Source organism: Corapipo altera, unplaced genomic scaffold, assembly GCF_003945725.1.
Source record: "Corapipo altera isolate COAL_440 unplaced genomic scaffold, ASM394572v1 62, whole genome shotgun sequence".
NCBI lineage: Eukaryota > Metazoa > Chordata > Aves > Passeriformes > Pipridae > Corapipo > Corapipo altera.
The window spans coordinates 7,920,836-7,946,193 of NW_020884894.1; the positions used below are offsets into that span (position 1 = coordinate 7,920,836).

Here is a 25,358-nt window from a genome sequence, read left to right on the forward strand (position 1 = left end):
GACCCATTCCAGAAGAATAGGCTTCCTGTTTTTTGTGGGTTCCCTCACTACCTGCTTAATCATCAAACCATACAAATTATGGAGTGAGATGAACTTTGGCACCTGGCTCTTAAAGCTGTGGTACCAGGAAAGTGATAAACTTCACTAAGGTAGACACATAACTGCACTTCACTCTCCTTCTAGACGGCTTGTCCTCTGTCTTTGTCCCGTTGTGATCTCACTTAAACCTGCCAAAGAGCAGAAAGCTACCAGGTGCTCTTCCTCTGAATTATTAAGCTACAAAACCCACCTAAACTACCTCCATTTTAGCAAAGAGGAATTTCTTAGTGTCAAGTACCTGGGCAGTGACTAAACCCTTTCACTGTTCTTATGAGAGAAAGCTACTTGCTATTCTTGGTAAAGGGAAGGTCTTTCAAATCAAGATAATATTTCATTTGTTTTTCAGAAACAAACTTAATGGGGGCGTGGAGGGAAGCAAGGAAGCAAAAATAAATTCTCCTTTGCACCACGTTAAATTACTCAGAGTTTCCCAAAATGAGAGGCTTGGTCAGAAGCACTGGAAAGTTTAAGAAATACTCCTTTAAAAACAACTCCCACAGAGCAAAGCTCCCTCTCCATGACCAAAAGGCATGTGAGCAAGCCAGGTCATTCTGTCTAGGCTTTTTTTTTCCTTTCATTCTTTCCTTCTTTTTTTTTTTCTTTTTAAATAATTTAATGGATAGAGTGAATGGTAGTGGCCAGGTTGCATCTTTACCTCGTCTTACTTGAGGTTTTTGCACCTCTGACCCCAATTTTCCCCTCACTGCAGCAACAAAGTGGGCATAAGCCACCAGCACGCTGGCACCACAGCCATCCCAGCTGGGGCTGAGGAAGAAAAAGAAATGCCATCAAAATTTCTGTCTGTGCTTTCTCTGATCATCCTCGCCTGCCAAAGCAGGAGGGAAAATAACGGGCCACACGGAGATCCTGTCTCTGCACGCTTTAAGTGCTTTGTTATCCTCAGGAGTCGCAGGGAAAGCAAGGCTGGCTGGGCATTGTGTTAATGATACTGTCAAGAGGCCAAAATAAAAGTGCTACACCACAGCCCAGCCTTCTGCTATCAGCACTACTGTCCCACACTCATTTAGGCAATCAGGGTAACGGGCTGGAGAATATGCCAGTGGTCTGGAAAAGGAGATCTCAACACTTGGCTTTTGCTGATAAGAACCTGGATCCGCTCAGAATACGACTCTGCCAGAGCTGATGGCTACACAAAGCACACCAGCACTGTAGTTTTGCCACGCAACTATTTTGCAACTCCCAAACACACCTACAACAAAACCAGTTTGGTGGGAGGGGCTTCCGTATATTTTCACATGTGGTTGCTGTCAGCAGGCTGAAATCCTGATAAGCTACACAGCCAACTTGGCTGACTTCACTGAAACCCTGCTGGAGACAAGTCCTGAGCTGAAAAGCTACTGCTTGTGTTTCCCACCACAAGACAAGGGAGGACAACCATGTTCAACATCTGGCCAAAACTTATTTCCAGCTGCATCAAAGATCCATACAGATTCCATCCAAAGGTCAGCAGCTACGGTTTTTGATAAGGAATGTGCTGCTTTTGAGAGACAATATTGTCACTGTGATCCACTTTCTCTACTCAAAGCAATCAGTCCACTGTTCCCACTGGAAATGAGAAAGGGCTTTGAGGTCTCTGAAATGGAAACTGCCTTTAATTCCAAATCATCCTGAAGCATAAACATAGACTGATGCATAACAGATTCGTGCTACATACAGTAAGCAACTCTATAAGACACTCTCTTTCTCCCTAATTTCTCAGAAAAAGAAAAAGCAAACAAGAGTCCAGAGGATATGATAGGTGAACTCGCTCTGTAATATATCGCACGTCATAGTACAAAACTAAAACCATCCAATCTCTGTTCTGTCTAAATGTGAATTTACTGGCTATCTACTTTTTGAAGACAGTCATATGTTGATAACACTGGGCTGTGTAACAGAATTTCCACTTCATTCATGACGTGAACAAGTGGAGACTGCATACATGTTCTTATTTAGGGTTTCTGTAACAGAAGGACTTTACCCATTCGGTGAATAAAGTTCTTCTTACAATGAAGGAACAGAGAATTCTAAAAAGTACTCTTAAAGAAGACAATGAAGTGCAGAACTTACCTTCCACTGCAAAGAATGGAACCACTGATCCCTCAGGTAACTGTTTGCAGCCTGCAATAAAGAAAATTTACAGACAGAATCATTAGTTTCTACCAGTGCTTCAGGTCACTCAGCCACTTTACATTATAACCAGTTTATTTTCATAGAAAGCAGCAACACGAAGACCTTGCTGCAAATGTAAAACACTGAACCAAAACCTTACAAAATATTAACCTCCCATGAAATGGTGTCCAACCCAAAGGCTGCAAAAAGTCCTCCCTGATTTCAATCAGGTTTGTGTCAGATCTTTAATGTCTGTAGGGCATTTGCCCCTGCCATTAATCACCGGGAGCAGAGTAAGAAGATGGGTTGACATTTTACTAGGAGGGGTGGGGTTTTTTCCATGCTCTGGTTTCTCTTCTTGTCCTGTTCCTCAGCTGGCCCCAAAGCAATCCAAACAATGTCTTCGCCCTCTCAGCGATATTGAAACGGCGAAAAGCGCGACCCGCGCAGACGTGCAGACACTTGCACAGGCTGCTTGCAGCAACGGCAGAAATGTTGCAATAATCACTCCCAGCCATCACCCATTTTTGTCTGTATTAAGCACAGCTGCCAGAAATTCCCAGTGTGAAGCCAGGTCGTAGCCAATGGAGGAATAGTTCAACACTCCCAAAGGTCAAAAGGCTCCATATCAAAAAATATAAAAGCCTCTACAGTGACGTAAACGTGCATGCCTTAACAAGGTGACATGAGTCTGAAATATTTGAGTGGGTAGAGATGCCCTTTGGCTTTTCCAAGTCCACCTCAGAGCTGCCAATGGGCAATTTTTACTCACCATTTAAAATGTTTTACATGAATAGTGAAAATTACAGGATAGCCTATAAATCCATGTTTAAAAAAAAAGAAAAAGTAAGGTTCTTCACCAGCTAAAAACCACATACTTCTTGCAAATTAAAGCAACCTTTAACAAGTTTCACTCCCTAACACCTTTACAGATAAATATTCAAAATCTACACCACAGAATGTATTTCATCTCCTGACACTGGTTCAGTTCACTGATAATGGCAGGAATACTAGAAATAAAAACGCTGCATGGTTACCAAAAACATGTTTAATCTCAAGGTCAGATACTGATGGCTTGGTGACATAAATTTGGACTGATTACTCTGAATTAAATGGAGTTATGTCCTCTTATATATGTATTGCATATTATTTATTTATATATTAATGAGAATCAATTGCTCCTGCAGTAGATGTCAGGGCAATATAAAGCAGGAACAAATATATCATAAATAATCTTGGCTGACCACAGAGTTTATCGAAAACTTTCCATTTCAAGAATAATGCTGATATATCAGAAGATGAAACTGCTACAAATGGAAACATAAAACATAACTTCCTTTTCTTCTTTTTTTTTTGTTTTCTTTGCATGCAATGAAAAACTATAAAACCATTTAGAGTGCAGATCTTCAGGACATTTCAGTCAGTCAATATTTAATGTTTTTCTTTCTGTTATTTACACAGTATTTTATGTATATGTGTGCATTATAACACAAGATAGACTTTTTACTTACATATGTTATAGAATTAAATTTCAATTCAATGTACTTTGTAGTATATTTTAATATAATAAAAAGGCCAAAAATAATTTGCCACCAAAAGCTGGAAGAACATTTTTAACATAATTAAAAAAGCATGAAGTAAATATGCTTAGATATTTCTTATCTAAGACAAAATGCTTTAAAACCCCACCAGACTTCTTCAAAGGATTCAATTTCAAATTGAACCTTTTTTCTTTTTCTATTTATTTTTCTTTTAAAGGAGAAAACTGGTTCATGAAGGAGAACAAAAAAACCTCCTTTTCAGTTGCTGCATCAAAGCCCTTTAAAGAATAAGTCAAACTGAAAGTTTTTGCAGGTTTGCTGTATACCAAGCAATAGCACCAATAATATTGCAAGGCACACATCCATTACTTCCTTAAAAAAACTGGGCAGATTGAGTTTATAGGAGCTATGCAAACTAAGATACTGTTATTTACATTTATAAAACCCAAAATATTCTATGGGGATGAAGTACTTCACTCAAAGAGGCAAAATGTCAACCTGATTCAGTCCCTGGACTGGTCTGACACTGAAGTTGAAAGTAAGAGCAAATACTGTTGAGAAGTGTTAATTATTATTCTCCTGCTTTAGGGACATCAGTAGCTACAGATTGTAAGACCACTGCAGATAATTAGAAAATATTATGTGTAGGTAGCTTGTGCAACCAACTGCAGCCTTAACTATTAATGAGGTCAAAAGCATCGTGCAGAGCAGGAGACACAAGTGCACTGCAAATACTGGAGAACAGAAATGAAGAATGCTGTAAGTCACAAAGGCAAAACTGGCAAAGGAAAGACTTGTATAATTCAATGGCAGCAATACATGAAAACCATTTTAAAAGTAAAATTAGCAAAGTGACTGGGTTCCAAGTGCAGGACTAAGCACTGCCAGCATTTGTATTAATTGTTGTATTAGTATAGAGAAGTGATCAAGAAAACTTGCACCTGGATCCAAGTTAGGACTCTGAACCACCCTAGAACTAGAAACACTTCGAGCTCAGGCTGTCATTCAAGGCCAAGGAAAATGAAGACACAGGAGAAAAAAGGGAACAGAAAATGAAAAACCAAACCTTAAGGAAATCCCCACACTTCTGTTAATGGTCAGGACTCAATGGTAAGAGGAACTTGGAAAGTCAACGGCCATCTCACCAGCACTCCTTCCACCGTGTTCAACACGGATGGACTGAGTGCTTTAACCCAACCACGGTTATCTGGAGGGAGCTGTCTGACACCAGCATCCCCCACTTCTCCCAGGCAGCAGGGACTATCCTCCCAGTGCACCCTTCCGCCTTCCAGCAAGCTGCAAAACCACAGCAACAAGCAGGAAACACTGGATCTTCTGCAAAGGACAACAAGGAGCTCCCTCTTGGGTCCCTTGGTCCTCCCTTCTCATTTTCACGCTTACGTTGAGAAAAGACTTCAAGGAATATTTCTTTCTTACCAAAAGAACAGTGAGCTCACAGCATGCCAAGATGACAGAAGAGCCCCCAGGCTCTTGGGGGTGCTCAGCTGTCCAGCTGATGGCCAACTCTGCATGCACTGACCTACTCAAGCACCCGGGTTACTGGGTAGAACACTTCTGAAGTTTGGAGCAATGAGCACCAAAGTGTAAAGCAGTGGAGGGAACTACAATTCATTTATGGGGCTGCACATACACATCTACAGGTTCATCTGCCGTGCACTGATGGAGCCCAGCCCTTCTGCACTGAATTCATGTATTTCCTGAGAACTGACACCTAGGTTTTTTACTCCAGCTGTGGGCATCGCCTGCTATATTTATACAGCTCTAGGGTACAATAAAAAAGGAGAAAATGAGACACAAAAGACTTTAAACCAGGCTTTCCTTAGGCATTCTGACCACACAGGAAAAGTTTTCCTTACTCTCAGCCTTGCCCACACAGCTGGTCCAGACCTACACCACTCATCTTACACCTTTCCAACTTAAAAAAGCTTCAACCTGGAAATGTTTTGCCTGCTGTTGTCATAAATAGTAAATGAGATAGAACTGGAGTACAATGGATTTTTTTTTTTAATTATCAATGTAAAATAATATTTTAGGTCCCCTGTGTGTTCAATAAGTTAAGGCCCCAATTCTGCTAAGAATTTTGTTCTCAAATGCAGTGGCTTTAACAGGGTTCTGGGTGGCACACAGTCCAACTGAGCTTCTTGCACAATCAAGGTCTCATGTTGGTTTTGCACAACCACAACATAGTAGAAAAATACTTAAGAAAACAGGAAAATGTGGGAGTAAAACTCTTAGAAGGCGCAAGAAGATTCAAACTACTTGTAGCTTATTTACTATTCCAGTGAGGAAGAATATCTACTTTAAGAAAGCCTACTGCTGGCAGTACTTTTTCTAAGATAAACTGATGCTGGAACTGTGTTCTGAAGGATTTTATACTCTCATTTTTGGGGTGTAAATGTTCAGTCAGAGAGAAAAAGCCACCTGGGATCACCAGCAGTACAAACTTTACTCACAGAATTAATCTCATCAGCTTTAAAATGCTCACAGGAAAACTGTGCAAGAGATTAAATACCTGCATATGCAAAGCTTTGGTCAACATGAGTAAATTTACACCTCTGCTCAAAAAGAGAAGTATTTTCCCTGCACCCAAACTGCCTCATTTCTTAGTCAGTGGGCAGGAACACACGTTTTTATTAAAAAGCAGTGAACGTTTTAAAAGCAGATTTTATTTTTGCTCACAAAAATAGGAAACTGAACACTTGTTTCATGGTAGCATTACAGCCCCTGCAGTAATTTCCACCCAGGCAAGGAGGAGACAACCTAGGAACCTGTGTGCTGCTGAGAAACAGAACACTTGAAACTCTGCAAGAAACCAGAAATGACGGGGAAGACCTTTCCCATTCCTTTAACAGTAAGTTACTACCACAGCACCCCTTGTTACTGGCATGTGTGTTGTTCAGAAGAATACAAGAACAGGCTTGTCCATGCAGGAAAACGTTCCCAGGTTTCTCCTTGCAGGAGCGTCCTTCCTGTGTACCCTTCCAGGGGATTTTGCCATCCAAAAAGGTGTGGCAATAAGTGGGACTTATTGATCCAGATTCTGGTTTTGACTCTTCATGGATTTATTCTGTGATTCCCTCTCTCTCTCTTGCTTGCTTTGTGGTCAGCAGGATGGGGTTTTGTTATGCTTTTTTCCAGCTGATATTCATTACTGGGACTCATAAAATGCTGCAGGATTCTGTGCATCAGTGAGCAGCCCAGGGCTGCAGGAAGCCAAGCCCCATGGCAGGCACACACTGCCTCATGCAGACTGTACAAAACCTTTATACTGCTGATGCAAATCCAGTGTTGCACCTCCAGGACTCGGGCAAGCCTTCAAGTGAAACCTGCCACTCTTCTGGCTTAATCCAAGGTACAGACAGAGTTCCTGGTAATTGTTAGAAATGCTGTTTTCCTCCTTAAAATATTCCCTGTCTCTGCTGGACTCTGGTCCTTGCATGACCTCTCCACACCGGCAGTTTTGGCTGGACTGGCACTTCAAACAAAAGCCAGGTTCTCCAAGGAGACTAAAATAAAACGTTGCTAAAAACCCAGTGGAAACACTTATCGTGGGGACTCCCTGGCACAAACAGCTGAACGTGTGACTGTTGTGCTTGTCAAGGCTTCCTGTTCTGTTTGTTTTTCCTTCTGACTACACTCGATTGCCAAGAAATGAATAAAACAACACGAGCGATAGGCATGGAAGTGGTGGCTTTAAGGCTGAAAGGACACCACGGGAAAGCAGACAGCCCTGTCATGACTCAAATACCAAAGCCTTTTTCCTGGGACTCTTCCTACAGTTGGTGCTAAGCAGCTCACGAAATTATACTGTAAGGGGTTTTTTTTTTTCAATCTCTTTCAAAAGGTTATTCCAGTTATTTCACTATCAGTGGCAGCATCCTCCTCATAATCATCCACACAATACCATAATCACACCCTGTGCTTTACAAAGGGAAAGCAGAAGAGCAGAAGTCTAGCCCAGCTCAAGGAGGCCCAGCTATTACTGATACTAAAGAGCTCACACTTCATCAAAAGCTAAATTTAGCTCCCATTTCCTGGCCTGAAGAGCTTGTGGCCTATGAGCCAGCTTCAGCAACACCTTCTTTCACACCTGCTATCCCAGCTGTAGGAAAGAAAGAAAATCTGTGAGAGCTGATTGCTGCTCACAAAAAAAGGACCCAGGGACCGCATTATTTGGCAGGAGGAAAGAAAACACAAGCCCCCCGCGTATCTAAAAAACTGACAGTCTGTGATCCTCAGAAACCTGACTGTCCAGGACTCCCACAGGGGACAATGAGAATCCCCAAATGCTGGCTGGTAAAACATGCCTGTGCTCAGACAGTTGTACTCATACAACAAACACTGAGTGGGAAGCATATCATATATGGAGATGACTTTTCAACGTGAACCCAGCTTGGATTAAGCTGTTTGCTGCCTGAGAACCAAGTCTTCCTGTGAAACCCAGGTAGACACGTCCTGTTATCAAGATCCCATTTCCTGAGAGGAGCTGCATCACCTCCGGCCCCGCTTGTCAGGTGTCATGTGTTAAAATAGGTTGGGATGGGTCAGTATTGCTATGGGAGTGCACCAGGATGATGTAAGGAAAGGTGATGGCACTCTTCCCTCTCTGACTCATTACTGTGCAGTAATGAGCCACAAATAGACCCTGGTGACAGCAGAGAGGGGACGAGAACTTGAACACGGACTAGGACTCTCGTGGGGCATTTCTCACACGATCACAGAATTGTTTAGGTTAGAAAAGATCAAGTCCAACCATTAGCCCAGCACTGTCAAGCCCACCTCTAAACCATGTTCCCAAGTGCCACATCTACGGGTCTTTTAAATACCTCGATCACTTCCCTGGGTAGTCTGACAACACTTTCAGTGAAGAAATTTTTCCTAATAGCCAATATAAACCTCCACAGCCTTTCCCTCATCCACTAAGCAGGTCACCTTGTCACAGAAGGAGATCAGGTTAGTCAAGTAGGACCAGCCTGTCATAAACCCACACTGCCTGCAGTGAAGCAGAAGTTGAATCTTAAGCTTTTCTTAAAATGAGAAAGTGGGAAAACATGTGATTCAGAAGTACTAAAATGCTTCATGTTATGTCAAATCATGTCAATAATATCCCATGCTACTAAAGAATTTGCAATGCAGCATGGGCAAAAATACAGAGCAGAATATAAAATTTATGTAAGTCAGAAACACAAAATAATTTGGGGGTACACAAAACAGTTCATTTAAATATTATACACACACACACCCCCCTCATTGACATTAAATCTTTGGGGGGGAAAAAAAATACAAATTTTACCAAAAGTGCACTTCAGAATAAACAGTAGTGGGGAACATGTTTTGGACTAGTTTGACTTGTTCCACTATCATACACTTCCTGATATTAGAGCTGGACATGACATCAGAACATGATGCTGCTCAGATTAGCAAGGCAGAATGATTTTATAAAAAACTGGAAGCCATAATTTCCCACAGAAGTATTGAAGTCTCTCAGAAACAGCTAAACTGTGCAAGGGCTGCTCTCTCAGCACCTCCATTTCCCAGCTCCTCAGTGAATGGGTCTTTTGGATACCTCTGCTTTTTGTCACATATTCTAGAGAATTTCTACTGAACTCAACTACTTGATAGATCCAGTTTTTGCATCTTGATTTCTTCAGCAGACTAAACATAACTTTGAGAACTGTTTTGGGTTGGTGAATGCTCATTACAACTGTATAAGGGAAATCTAATTTTATACTCCCTCTGATCTGACCACATTTGATGAACCATAACAGTACCAAGGACCAAGTCATACTGAAAACATTTTTAAAGTTTGTATTTTCAATTATGTTGAAATTCCCATAGTTCTAATGTAACCTGATCCCATCTGCTCAGCCAGTCAGCAACAAACAGAAGTCCAGCTCACTCCACTTCTTTATCAGTTCCTATGAGGTTACAGAAAGACATCAGTCTTTTTGTAGAAAATACCGAAGTATCCATGCTAAGATGTCACTTTTTCACAAACCCAATTATTTTTGTGTTTGGCTTGTTGGTTGTTTTTTGGTTTTGTTTTTCTACTAAATCAAATGGCAGGCTCCTGCAGATGACAGTCTGTCCACCCTACCAATTTCCTTTCAACTCAGCAGGGAGCTGTGGGTTCAAGCTTTATCTTGTTTCCCAATAAGCAGTCCCATAAAGGCAGCTGCCATAAACTACAGAATAAAGACTTAGAAACAGAATTTGGAAAGGCAAGTGTAACTACTCCATCTATTCAAACAGATACAGACATAAATGCTAGCACCACTAAGGAAAAAAAAAAACAGAATTAAAATTATCACAGGAAAAAGAATCAACTTCATAAATTATTTTCTGTCTAATTAATTCAATTAACAGATTAAGGCAACGAAGATTTCATCGATAATGAGGACCCTAATCTATCTGATGGGAAGCCATGGCTTGTCTCCCTGCCCTCCCTGATGTCATGTACAGTGGAGGTTTTTCAAACCACACAATGAGGATGTTGGTGGACTTGCAGCAGCCTGTCTGAAATTCAGACTCCTTACAGTAACACCTAAAATCAGTAGGTCATTCTGAGCCACAGAAATTCACTGAGCAGAGGCACTTCCATATGCTCCATGTGCAATGGGACACGTGCCTGCACTTCAAGGACATGAGAGAAGACACACAGATCCCACCTATGCACCAAGAGAGTCCACAAAGTTTGATGTTCTCAAGTCACCCCAAACTTACTTAACTGCACCATTTTCAGATCAGAAAGAGGAAATGTCTGCAGCCCCCTTTGACAGGGCTACAACCCCCAGGATTACACCACAGGAAAGGGAGCTCCAGAAATACACTCCACAAAGGATGTGGCCATAGATGTTTCCACATACATCTCCAGCCCTTTCAGAGTGAAAGCATATTTACCATGTCAAAACTCATCAAAACCTTGTGATATTTTTATGACATTCCAAAACTATCCCAAATGCCAAGCACAGGCACCCCATGAAGGCCTAAAGTCAAGGACTGTGTTCTCTGGGATTCTGCTGAACGGCTCCGTGTAGGGCCAGGCACATCAGCCTGTCTGAAATGCAGGCAAAGCAGAGCTGGGTTGAGCTGGACCTAATATTAGCCCAGCCTAGTGTTAGTCACAGTGGCTTCCCAGCTCAGAGTCCATTTTGATGTTCACATCCCTACAGAAGTCTGTGGTTTGGAGAACAGATCAGCTTGGCACCCTGCCTTGGGTTATGGAATGATACCACTTGGGTTATTTTTCTCTGGATCTGCAAGCAGAGCCATTCCAGAAGAGCTTCGACAAAACCCTCCCTGGACACAGGGGGTGTCACCTCTTTGTGACCCTCCAGGGGCTTCAGCAAACAACCCAGCACCACCAAATAATGAAATGCTGGCCCGTGCACCATGGATCAGTGCAATGTGTGCCATGATCCTCTAGGACAAATGATCCAGTAGACACAGTCATCAATCATTAAGTTTATCACTCCATATATCCCCATCTTTTTATATGCTGGACTATATTTTGTGTGGGACAGTTAAAGTGTGTGTGTGTACACAAATCTGAATGCACAGGCTTTATTGTGATCAATCACTTAAAGTTGCTCATACTTTTTTAAGAAAAAAACATCTTTTTTAATTTTTTATGAGTTACCCACAGTTCAAATTGATCTTTTTTTCAAATTTTCCACAGAAATTGCTCACCCAGTCTCTCTACAGTCCTACCTGCATGAAATACAGATACACAATAGTCATGGCTGCATAATCAACTGAAAAAGTAAAATCCCAAAGGGTAACAGATGACAAACTATCTTTGAAACAACGTTGAGAAACATCAGAGAGAACCATGTAAGAGTTAAGTTGAAGCCAATTCATTCTTTTTAAGTTATGACCTTTCAAAGTTCTTTGGGGGCCATGTAGCTGGGTTTTCAGTTGCTTTTCCTACTTACTCTAAAGTATTTCCAAAGTTCAGTGGAGTGCTTTTCTGTCATTAAAACTTGCAGTGACCTAAGAAGGCCTATAAAGCCTCATAAGTGGATGGAGAAATCTGGAATAATGTAAACAGAGTGTCTTCTGTTTGAAAACAACACTTAGAGAAGTAACATATATAGATATCCATACAAATACACTGAAATCTTTCCAAGGAGATTAAATATATTTTAATAATAGATATATCTGTCAGTTCCAGTGCAAGTTTTGGGTTTCCTATATGAACTGAAGGATGAAATTTGTAACTTTGTCCATGCAGGAATAGGACTATATGTAAAAATACAATTGTTCCAAGCCTCAATCAATGTGCCTTTCCACAAAGCACTTATTTTGTTGCATAAAATCAGCCAGAAGATTTAATCACTGTGGCCCAAAATTTCCATTCTCACTGTTGAACAACAAGAGGAGCTTCAGAGCTATCATGCTGAGCAAATTTTCTGGTGGTTAGATAATTTGACAGTACTGAGTTCTCTGCCTTTTCTGAGTCCATCTAATTAAGATTTCACGCATAGGAAACAGAAGTTAAAGGAGATTTATAGTAAGAGAGAAAGAAAGTTGTACTTCTGTGTTTACTGTACCTGCAGTAAGACAGTACCCCCCGGGATCGTGAGCTGTAAACAGTACTTAGGGGCATTCTCCCAGGAGAGCAGTTGAACATCTTCAATAGCACTGTAGGAAATGGAGTTTTCCATGTACCCAGTTGGCTGCAAGAAAAGAAAGGAGAAAGGGGGGAAAAAAAAAAGTTTACTTAGTCACCAGAAGTTTCACAATTTCAAAGTAAGAACAGCACTATAAAAATTTCTCTTGGTGTTGAAAATATCTGCAAAATCTAATTGGAAAGCAAAATTTGTCCTGGGCCCAAAAATCAATGGAACCTAATTTCAAGTTGAATTGAGTTATGGAGGAGTCTGGCCATAAATGTGCTCTCAAAGTATGAAGCAGCATCTCAATCACACAGCACTGTACTACAGCAAGGTAGTTTTACTCCACACATTCTTGTTCTTCTCCCCAGCTGCACGTCTGATCGAGCACATAATCAAGATCTAGACTCCTACATTTGACAGTGGTTCTTGGGGCTCCAAAGATCCAGCCCTCAGGTTTTAGACTCAAGCAAAGCAGAGCAACCAACCTACTCATCTCGGCCCATATGTAAGTACTGGTTTCCTGCACGGTGTGCTGATGCCCAGTTTAAAGTGGAAGCCACAATTAAAACATAAATAAGCAACTGAGTTTTGCAATTACAAGTACAACATGAAGTGACAGCTGCAAGAAAACAAACTTAAACTCCTTATTAGTATCCCTGTAATTCTTAGGCATTACAGAAGTACAATTATCTCTGAGATAAGCTGAAATATGTGTAGCTATGCAAGCACACATAAAATTATGTCCTAAACATAAGTTAATACACAGATCTATAGCTGTGTATCTATTGAGTATGTGTACATATACTGTACTTTATGCAAGGAATTTTTAAAGTAGTTGAGTATTTAACAGAGGTTCTCAAAGATGTCATTTACTTTGCTTTGTTATAGCATAAGTGAATTGATCAGTATTGCTATGGTTGAGAAACTATTTTCAAACAAAAAAAATTAACCCCACCTCATGAATAAACCATTGGCTTGACCATGTCTTGCGGGAGAACAGAGCTCATTACATTTATGAATTATTTTCTCACTATTACTGGTTTACATAGAACTTCAGTTTCTCAAACTTACTCCCACTGCGCCCAATATATGATATTTTTAACTGACAGCCTTGAAATAAAGAAGACAAGGGAGAAACCACATCTATTTCAGGGTCAAACGGGGCCAGCTCCTAAAATCACAACACAGGATTCCTGGGGGCGAGTGTGAAATAAGCAAATTGCATTTGGAACGTCTCTGCTTCTAATTGGTACAGCATTCTTCCATAAGTTAAGTAGGTGGTGCATCTGGGAACCGTCCTTTGAAGTTATACACTTCATACATGTTCATAAGCCCATGAACGTCATCCGCCAAAAACGCAGCGACAGCCCTGTCATCCACCTTTGCTGCTGCAAGAATTCAGTTGCCTTTTCAGCAAGAATAACCCAGCGAGGCACAGAACTCAACCTCAATATCTTTTCAGTAACGGCTCTTGCGGCGGCGTTCGTTTCATACCAGCCCTGGGTGAAAACAATTTTCACTGTCTCTTTAACGAAAACCTTGTTATGCAGGAAGTATGATAAACTTCTGCTTATTCATTTACCCACAATATTGTTCTACACTAGTGACTGGAATCCCAGTGGCTTAATGCTGATACTGTACGTCAAGCGTTGCCTACTGGAGGGTAATTATCTCATTCTCACAGGAAGCCAAAGGCCCAAGATCCTTCAGTAATCAGCATTACAACACTCAGGGAAAAATATCAAAATAGCCAACATAAAATCTAGTATGCTCAGGGAGTAAAGTTATCAAAAACATGCTCAGGAAGTCTGGAGAAGGGAGAAATCCAGGACCACTTGATGCAAATATAAAATGAAATGAATCAAAGCAATTTAAATTTCTCTTTTAAGAAGGTGCTCACTGCCCTTAATACCCTCCATTAACTTCAAAGAGGATTTGAAGAATTCTCACAGAATCTGTTCCCAAGAGAAGCCTCCTCTATACCTTAAACCATCCACTTAAACAGCATTAAAGACAACTGATCCAGTTCAACCACAGCTCTGCAGCCATACAAAAGTATGGCTACACCTCTTCTCACAGGACAGTCCTTTTCCTTATGGAAAATGGAGGAACACAGAGTTTTGCAGTTTGCAAAGCATGGGAAGACTACCGAAACCATAACATGGAATTACACAGATGGTTAATCTCTCCAAATGACAGTTATGCCAATGAGGTAGTTTATAGAGCATTATATGATCCCATTTCCATACATTCTATCCAGTCATACTACACACAGAGCTTCACTACAGTTGTTTGCTATCTTACTCAAAAAATGAGTAGCCCAGATATACTTTAATCCCTGTAAGCAACATGCATTTTTCCTGCTTCATTAAAAACATCAATGTTCTAAGAAGTGAAATATTTTCAGTTCTGAAAACACCAACCATAGGCAGCTTCACCTCTGTTTTGCAACCAAAAAAGTGTAGAGCAAAGTGATTTATCACTATATAGGGCTCCTTGAAATTGTGCTTCTAGATGCTGACAAACACTGAAGACCATGCTCCCACATCGGAGCTGAGCAGAAATGCTCTGAAGAAGCACTGAAACAGAGCTGTCACGAGATCTGAGGATTCCCAGAGCTCACAAGGCTGTGGTGCTCCTCACAGAGACCATGGCACTCATGAGGTGAAGGTCAGCCCCACACAAAGGTGTCCTTTCCCTAATCTCTCCACGCACACAGACACGAGGACAGAGCTGTGTTCCCCACTTGTGTTTTCTCAAGACCAAGCACAGTTCAGCCATTTATCAGGAAATGGCCTGGGGTAAAACCACAGCCTGAGTCACTGGTTCCTCACAAAACACAGGTTATTTTGACATTCAGGTATGTAAATGTCAATCACAGTGAATCATTGTGGTTGATAAATAAGCAGTGCAAGTGCTGCACCTTCTCAAGTTGCAGCTGGTCTTGTTTGCACCCACCCCCAGAAGCTGCATCCTCACCCCCAGGGTCACCCCATGGGAAATTCAAACTAGAACAACACACAAGACCAGAAATGTGGATTCAGAGATCTGAAAATACCTAAAATGAGACAGATCCTCAGTGGGTCACCACGAAGCATCTGGCATCGATACTAGTCTTAAGCAGCATTCCCACCTCCATCCACCCACCCACTTTGTCTCTGCCCGTACAAATATTTGTCTGGCTGTGGCGTCAGGCAGATCAGAGAACACATCCAGCTTTTGCCAGATTACTTTTTAGCTCCTTCAGCCCTGTTTCTAACATGACATAGAAAATACTATGTTAACTTAGGGGCAGCACATCATGGGGAAGGGGGAGTTGAGGACCTAAATACTTCAGTCTAATTATTGGTATGAGATAGCCTAAAGCCACAGCATCTTTGAGCAGCAATACATCAAGTTCAGTTGAAAATGCCTTTATTTAAGAAAATAGTAACTCTTATTTTTATAGCAGTCATTTTTGAAAGGAGATTTATATTTCTTGGCAAAGTCAGAAATCTATCAAACGAAGCAAGATAATGGACTTTTCTCCTTCACTCTACAAAATTAATCCTGACTTAGGAAACTTTGGCCAGAGAATCTACAAGTGTCAGCTTACAGATTTACAGTTACAGTTTGAACTTCTGGCTGTTTGCTGTTGAACACGTTCTGAAAAACTGTAAGAGACTCATAAGCCAAAATGCAATTTATTTCAACAAACAAAAACCCCAAGTCACGGAAATACTTTTCTCTTCACATTAGCCTTTAGCCCTGTAATGAAACATTCAGCTTTCCCATTGGGAAATCAGGTATGTTTTAACCTCAGTGAGAACTTTGTCTTTTTTTCAATTCCACAAAGATTTATTTATCATACAGTTTTGAAACAACTTTGCACCAGAATAGCCACACACCAAAACCTACTACAAATCAAATCCTAGGGGGATCCAGTGCTCCCAAAACTGGAAGAACGTGTAGGCTCCCGCGCAAGACTAGTTTTCTCTTCATGTTTCTGGGAAAAGTCGGCAGCAGCAAACTACTCAATAATGCAAAAATCTGCCCACTTGTTTCCATGGGAAATTCTAAAAGGGAAAGAATAAACATGACGTCCATTGTTAATACGAGGCTTGTATGCACTTACTCATATAATAATGCACTAAATCTTCAGCTGCATATTTTCCAGAGAAAGTGTCTGGAAAAGACGAATTCTACAAACAGAGATAGTTATTTGCATTAAAACATATTTAGACTGACAGCTCCCACCAACACAACAACAACAAAGAATGATTTTCCCAATTAAATACTCCAGATGGTGGGGGAAAATGGGGCTATTCCAGACCCTTGCTCTTCCACTGTCAGGTACTTATTTCTCTCTTGGATGCTTTTAAGAATGAGCCATGCTCCTGCTGTAGCCCAGAATGCTGAGCATCTCTACTATATATAAGTTTTCCTTATCCAAATAAAACTCAGACTTGCTGAATAACATGGAGGACGAGGTGATTGCTCTCAAAACTTTGATGGGGGTGGAGACTATTCCACTGGCACACTGAAGGGTAATGGACTCTGAAACTGCTGAAAACAATAGATGATTTGAAATAAATCTCTCCTAGAAGACATCCATGGCTCCAGAGAACGTCCCTGCAAATGCAGCTATTTCAGATAAGGGCAATTAACATCTTTGTTCATTAACTACATAACCTATCAGAAGCCATTTATCCAGTTCAGCAATTAGTAGTACTACGGCATAATATACAGCACAGTACAATTTGTCTTTTTCTTGATATGGAAGAATTTACTGCCATGCTCACTTGTCATAATGACTTGAAAGAGTTTAAAGTCAACTTCAATCTCACAGAGATTAATGTGGTAAGAAAACAGACAAAAAGACTAACACCCAGCTCTGCCCCCAAAACTGCACAAAGGATTTCTGAGCCTTCTTGGAACAACACTCTCACCTAGTCCATCACACTTCTCAGGAGGTGGTTTCACATGTTGGGACCATAAGAGAAGATTTCACCTGCTCTGTGTAGGTGCTTAACCTAGGGAACTGTGGGGAAGGGTCTCCTCATGGGGTGAATCTAAATTATTTCTGCTTGGAGTTGCTTTGTTCCTAAGTGTCTCCAAGTTGAGGAGTGATGGTTGGCCGGGTTTGGTTGGTTGGTTTGGGGGCTTTTTGGTACACGGAAACAAATTTGGACACAAATCTTCAGTGAGGCTCTCCCCATCCACGGCAGCCAAAGTCTAAGGTGTTCTAGTGCAGATGACAAGAAAAAGAGGGAGGGGGTTTCCTACCACATTTCTTTGTGTGTAGGTGACTGTGTGTATAAACACCCACGTGTGTATAAATGTGTACACACACCCCCCTGTCTTCCTAGATAAAAGATAGCAGAAATATATCACGTATTTCTCTATACAAAAACACAGCAGCCACTGATCAAAGTAGCTCAGGTTCAGTAAATGACAGGATTTAATTGAGAAAGATCAGATCTTCCATAGAGCTGGTCATTCAAAATACATCAGTGGAACTTCACTGATTTGTACCAGTTGAGAAACTAAGTCAGAAACTCAACAGAATTTCAACCAAACCGAGCTCAGCAGCAAAAATGTGCCTAAATCTCTTTCTTTCCTCTAAATATTTAAGACTACCAAGACTGGAGGCTGTTGCATTAGTTAACCTTACAAAACTGATAAAAATGTAAGAGCTGCCAGAGAGAAACAATTTACCCCATACTTTGCAGGCAAAAAACCTTCCCATCTGTAATGGGGCTCAAGTATCAGTTGTGTTGAGGTATAGCAAAGGGACAAACCAAAACTGTCCATCAAAGAGCTGACAAGAAAAAACTGGTCCCAACATTAAGAAATCTGAGCTTAAAATGTCCAGCATTTTAAGAGAGGGAAGAACTTCATATTAATTCAGATCTGAAATAAGTTCAAAGCACGGAAGTTCATTATTAAGAAAAAGGGAAAATAAGGTCATATTATGGGCTGTGTACCATGAGAGGAGAGTCAAATAAGCAGGAAAACTGTATTATTTAGCTGCAATTCATATAACTTTTTTTTAAAATGAGGACATTCTTCTCTTTTATTGTCAAACCCAGGTGAAGGAGCACTTCTGAAGATTCGTTTGTTTGAATTTCTGGGAGTAAAATAAGACACATATCTTGCAAACTTTCTGAAGATGCCCATTATCAAGATGACCCTGCCTAAGCAGCCCGTAAGAAATCAACCCTTGCTCTCTGGCCAGCTTAGTATAACAAAGAATTCCACCGACACTTCCAGTAGTACTGAACAATAAATTGATTGCAGTGTCCAGAATGCTCTCTCTGAGGTCAAGCCTGTATAAGAAACTTTGTTTCCTGCTTTCAGATCTCTGCTGACAGGGATGAGGACATGCTGCAAGGTCCAGCTGCCCCAGTGCAGAGCTGGAGTCTGACCACAGCCTGCCAACGAGGTGGTGGCCAAATCTGCCAGACCATCGCCCATGGGCAGGAATGTGGCTCCCAGTCCAGCATGGGGACCAGGAAGGGAGTGTTTTACACAACCTGCCAGACATGAGACTTCCACAGACACTGGCTTGACTCCCCTGCCACAGGTGGAGCATCTCTGGTTGGAGCAGCAATTCTCCAAGCATGAGCTGCAGCCTTCAGACCCTCCCAATGAAGGCACAGAACTCAAAGAGCAGAATTACTATCCCACACTTACCAACCTATAAGAAGAAAATCTCAGTTAAGGTTGCAGCTGCACCATGCTCTTGATCATGCCTTAGGTGACATGAGAAGCCTGAAAGATGTGGGAAAAGAGCTCAGACTTCCTGACTCCAACTATGTGAATCAGCTCCAAAAGCATCCTCCTCCTCCTCCTCCTCCTCCAAAACTGCGTGACCAATTCATAAGAACAACTGCTCCTTAGCAGGCCTCATGCTCTCCATTCATTTGCATCTGCCACTGCACTCCATGACACCCCTCCTGGGGAAGAAATACTCCTTGATGAGCTGGGTGTGTTACTTATCCACCTTCCTTGAAATTACTTCAGCGAGGAAGGGACAGCACCAGCCAAAATACAGCAAGTACACACCTTCTGACAGAAGCATCAATAAGCAATAAGACAACCAGGGACTTATTGCAGAAGACTAGACACACACCTACGTCTGTAAAACAACTGCTTGAGGAATATTGAAAAATCCCTAACTTTTGCCCAGAACATGATATACCTAGTGAGTGCTAAACAGATCTTCGCTAAGTCACCATAGCAACTATGATGTGACAGAAAACAAAACCACATCCTTGTTCAAGGCTGCTCTCTGTTTTCAATTCCCTTTCAACAAATCAGCTGTGTCACACTCCATGAAATGTATCAAGTGCTGCTAAACCAGAGAGGAGAAAGGGTTGGGTGTAAGGATTTCAGACCAAGCAGACACCATGTATGCTAGACTAAAATGTCACCCTTTAATGACTATTTCAACCAGGGGCAGCCCTGAGTGCTGGGAATGAAAGATCATCAGCTGGTTTCAGATACAGAGGTGGCACCTGGAAAATAATCAGCCTGTTGAATAACTGGAAACATGGCCAAACTGACATGTACTGTGAACATGAGATCTCCTGCAGTTGTGTTAAGAGCTGGTTTAGGTACTGGCAGTAGCGTGTTCCTATTGCATATCATCCTTGCACTTGCAGTGGTTTTTACTTCTGGTTTACAGATCCCCAAAGGCCTGTTGTTCACTATCTCTATCAGGTCAACAAAAGGTGAAGAAGGAAACCACATTTGTTCTCAGTAGGGTCACATCCGCTGTGCGAGGACCTGCTCCTCCCATGGAAAATTTTAGGGTTCTACAAGCCAGAAAGGGAAGCGACACATTCACCTGTCACCCGTGTGTATGATCCTGAAAGGCCACACAAGTATAAATTACTGAATTAGTAAGAAGCTGATGCCATATCCCATCAGAAATACCAAATTTGACTCATGGACTCTGCAATCCTGACAGTTCTCACCACCTCCTCAATGCACATGGACCAGCTCATTTCTTACTACAATTTATTTACAAGAAATTAAATTGTTGCAAAACTAAACACAGCATAAATATGCTATATACTAAGTTCTGTTCTTCATTTAAAGAAACATTCCCCAACACCACTTATATCCACACACCTTTCACCTGTTGAGCCATGAAACCCTCAGGCACTGTAATAGTTAAATTCAGTAAATTAATAGGATTCCATTAACAATTTTTTTTTCCTTTTCTTTTTAATGCACTTTTAGTCCTGCAATTCCCAGGACACCACATCCAGCCTCAATCTGATGAACAAGTACAGGACTGGGAGTGCAGTAAACCAACTATTCTTCTGAATTCCCAACAGGGAATGCTCTAATCTCATGTTTTCTGGAGAAAAGATGAGCAGGTCTTGAGTTCCCAGGAAGAACATTATCACAGCTCTCTTCTCTCTGATAAGAGAAAGGACACGCAGCAGAGCTTTCAGAAAAGCTATAGATACTGTGCTAATGACAGTATCACTAAACTCTCACTGTTACTAGGAAAAAAAAACAACAGGGACCTCCTGAGGATGCGTCAGAGCCACTTGGAATCAACTTCTGCTACAGGAGGAGGTGGGAGAACGTGGTTAAAGTGACAGTGTTTTCTTTCACCTGTCTTACCTTCTGCAATAATTTGGACAGTTCTATGTAATGTTAAGTGAGATGCAGCTCTCACGTCTGCAGCAATGATTTCCTCTTGACTCTGTGTCTCTCAGTATTACAGAATGACACTAACAGAAGGTGTCCTTCCCTTCCCTTCGGCAGGAACTCTTTCCAAAGCCGTGCTTGTGCACTCCAGGTCCCACCCGGCACCTCCTGCACTGCTGGTCTTCCTCATTGTTTAACGTCTGACTGTTTGTGCTGGGAGGGAGTGCTGCTGTTTAAACAGAGGTGACTGAAGTATGTGTGATATCTCCATGGAAGGGAGACGGTGAGGGAATGGAGAAGGAGGGCAACTGCAGTGAAATAACAGGGTAAATATTTGAGAAAAGTGTCAGTTGGCTGGGAAAGGCATAATGGAGAGGACACAGAACACCAGTTAGCACCTAAATTACTTTTGTAAGCTCCCTTACTATGCAAAAGGATACAATGCAAAGGATACCATGCAAAGGAAAGTGACACTTTGTTTTGAAAAAAAAATATTTAGCTAAAATCACAAAGGCATTGAGCTTACATGGACTGGTATGAAACTGATATACCCAACTAGCAAACTTGTTTCACTACAACGTTTATTAGCCTAGCAAGTCACTTCTTCAAGAAAGTGTCCTTGTCATCATCTCAACAGACACACTTTGAAAAGCAAAACAGAGAGAGGCCCTACAATCAGGCACTGTGAAACTGGGAAACCCTTTCATCCCAAAAGGCTGGAGAAGAATTCCAAGGAATTGCAGTACTTCCCCCAGGTATTGCAATGCGCAGGGCTCTGAAGAGATGCTTTCCACACAAGCCTTGTTTGTCAGATCCTAATGCATCACGCACTGCTCTTCTCTCTCACAGCGTGTTTTGGAAAACTAAACCACCTCAGCCCTCCAATAGTATTTTCTGTTCCAACAGGATGATTCAGCCCTCGACAAGACACTTGTTTCCTCTGCACGCTCTGATACAGGGCTCACATGTGGGCAAAGAAACAGAGGTACAGGCCCTCCCTGGTACTGAGACCAGGCAGGGGCTCACACAACATACACACACCAGACTACCCAGATATGTCTCCAAGTGATGCAATTTTGGAAAAAAACAGATGCTTAAAGGGCCAGCAGCAAGTGATGCACATCTGAAGGTGCAAAGCAATACAGGTGCTTCCCAGGCTGCAGGAAAAAAAATCAGAGAGCTTTCTGGATTTCCTCTGCCTGTTCACTTGACCTTACTTATGTTCTCAGACCATAAAGATGGCCACAATGCTGGTGGGAAAAATTGTATAGCACACAGTGTATCGACACAGAGATGTGTTATAGACTTCAGAGTTCCACAGTCAGTGAAAGAACACCCTCCCAAAAAAACAGCTTTGCATACTAGACTAGGTTGACTCCCCAACTCCCTTCCAGTTTCATATCAAAAATCTGCTTTAAAATAATTCCAGCCTTTCAGACAAGCTGGACCTTCAGGTTCTGTCAGCACAATGGCTGCAAGTTTCACTCCCACCCTTCACAATTATGTTTTGTTTTTCAAGCTCAATGACATTGTCAAGTCTGCTTTCCCGTGCACAATTCTGCAGCAACATCCTTGTCTTCTGTCAAGATTATTGTATTAATTTATTTAGTATCTCTAAAGGAAATGGCTCATTTCTAAAAAACCTTAAATATTGAGAGCACAACTTTGTAGACTCAGTTTTCCATTCATGGGAGGAAAGGGCAAGAAAAGTGCACCCATTCAGAGCTTTGACCTCAACAACCAGGTACTGCTATTAGCCCAAGGAATTTCTACTGAGGAAATCTGAATGGTCTTCAGTGTCAACTCCATGTTGCCCAAAGTTAAGTTGGGTAAACAGATTCTCCAAAAGCAAGCCAATGCCACCAAAGTACATGAGCATTTACTGGTAAATCTGGATTCAGACCATCACAGACTTACAACCACCACTGAGCGTAATGATGGGGACTCTGAACATTGATGAAAACACGAGTCGCTTCCTCTCTGTGGCATTTTGGTTTTAGCAGAGTACAAAAGCTTCCAAATTAGACATATGTTTGAACTCTACACCTGAACACACACCGTGGGTTTTGCCCACTCCTGCTTGCATCAGCTTTACCCGAAGCAGGAATGGAAAAAACGGGTAAGCGTTCCTGCCCTTCCCTGTGTAATTAAAATCCACAAATGCCACCACGTCACCGTGTGACAGTGCTGCTGCACAGCTCACATGTGACCAAGGAATTGCCTTGGTACACGTTACTACAGCATTAACAGAACCTCATGGCACTATTATGTTGAAAAATCTGGCCTACCAGCAAAACAACCAGAGCAGAATTAGTACGAAGGGCTGAGCATCAAGAATAATTAGCTTCATTTTCTTACCTACATCTTCCCAGATACCTTTTATAGAAGAATCCTTAATATAGAGATTGTTTATCAATTATTTCCTCAGAGACAAAGAAACAGGTTAAATATAAAGCATCTTAAAATAAGGCACAGCATCCGTGTTAACCTCTGAAAAAGGCCCAAGTGCTCAGCAAGCTTCAACTAGATGTTATCAAGACATTTTAGGGAAGTATTATTATTGGAAAGGAAATACAAAGCTTGCATAATAAAGTAACCTCTGCCTTTTTCTCTAGCCTGCATCCTGCTGAGAGGGACCTTTTTGCTTTCTCTGTTTCTGCAAAATACGTAATTTAAAAATATAGATCTTCAAATTCCAAATCAGATTCTGTTCTTGTTTTCTTGCAACAAATTACCAGCTCTTACTGGAAATTGATAAAACAGAAACCAAAACCAAATTCAACACTCTAAACAGCGTAGCAGATTATTTCCAAATACTCCAACATTTTGGATCCCTAAATCCAAATCAAAAGTTCAGAGAACAACTGAGGAGTATGCTTCTCTGCTTCAGATTTAAGTTCAATACTTTAACCTCAACTCTTGTTCTTTGGAAAGCAAAAAAAAAAAAAATCAGACTCAGATCCAAAGTACCGATATAAAGTTTCAGTTTGACCCACATCCTAACACCTCCGCAGCCAATCCTAATAATTTTCTGCCAGTACCACTCTCAAACTACAGGATCAAAGGCTTTACTGTACATTTGGAGCCATTCCTGTGATGCAAGGATTAGGAATGAAGGAAGAGTGTAGTATTTTCAAAGGTGCAACTGCCTTTGAGCGTATCTAGTGCATATCAGAGCATTACAAGCTCAGCCACAAACGCCAGTGCCAGACAAACCACACCTCTGAAATTCTTGTCTGGTCTCCCATTTTCTTTTTATCTCATCTAAGCTCACTGTCTCTACATGCCCAATTACAAGGAAGATATACCCAGTCATCAGCCCCTCTATTATTTTATTTTAGTTAATATTTTCTTTTTTTTTTTTTTCAGTTTCTTTCCAGTATATCATTCATTTGGGAGGTTATGACACGGAGTTGGAAACACAATGTTCCAGCCTGCTGCTGTGACCCCTGCCAGAGGCAGTAACACAGCAGTAATGCCTCGATGGCAGCAGATACACTGTAGGATGTCACTGAATTCTAACAGCACTTCCTAAAAACATGGCCCACACGTCTAATCCTGGCAGTAATCTAGCACTAGAGTAAATATATTGTTGTCTGCCCAGAAGTATTACATCCGGCTCTAAATATACAGCTGCAGATGCACACAGGAGTCAACAACATCGCACTGTCTTCAGGATGAACACAAGCCCTGGTACTTTTAAGAACAGAGGCTGCATCATGAAGCACCAAATTGGTTATTTCAGTAGCTGCACTAGGCTTTACTCATGTGAAGAAAGGGAAACATAACCCTTCCCTTCAGTAACTAAGAGCACCTTGAGAAAGTCATCAGAAAACAGTTAGTGCGCTTATTTAGAAGCCCAGGTACTGCAGGCACAGTTTGAGACAAGCAGGTAGTGGCTGCAACAACCTTCATCACACGAGTAAAGAGTTGAGATTCAACCCCTAAACTTGTCATTTATTCCCTCACACATTCATGAACAGAATGAAAAGCTAGTGAACTGCAAATTACGAGTCAATGCCAAACGCGCTGGATGAGGTTTTGAAGACGTCAGACCAGACAATCACAATGTTTCTTCTCAGGCGTTAAAAACTACGGTCCCTGACTAATGCTGCGCCCATTCTGTTTTCCTAGCAGGAAAAATCATCCTAGGACAAAGAAGAATGGAAACTGTATTGTTCTTGCTAAGAACTAAGTAGCACAGGCTCGCAACTCTGCCACCACAATAAACAGAGCTACTGACGAGGCACGTTATGAGAACCGTCCATCAGCCTTACAAATAGCCACGGCAGATCATTAAAGTGTTTGATGAGAAGAG

At 41.4% G+C, this 25,358-nt stretch overlaps 1 protein-coding gene across 1 annotated transcript in view; it reads right to left on the reverse strand.

The window, feature by feature from the left end:
* CMIP (c-Maf inducing protein) overlaps positions 1–25,358 on the reverse strand; it is a 132,929-nt gene that overhangs the window by 49,888 nt on the left and 57,683 nt on the right. Inside the window, exons 2-3 of the mRNA XM_027646795.1 lie at positions 12,326–12,451; positions 2,170–2,220 (exon numbers count right to left, since the gene is read on the reverse strand). Coding sequence (XP_027502596.1) covers positions 2,170–2,220; positions 12,326–12,451 — 177 coding nt within the window. The remainder of the gene's footprint in view (positions 1–2,169; positions 2,221–12,325; positions 12,452–25,358) is intronic.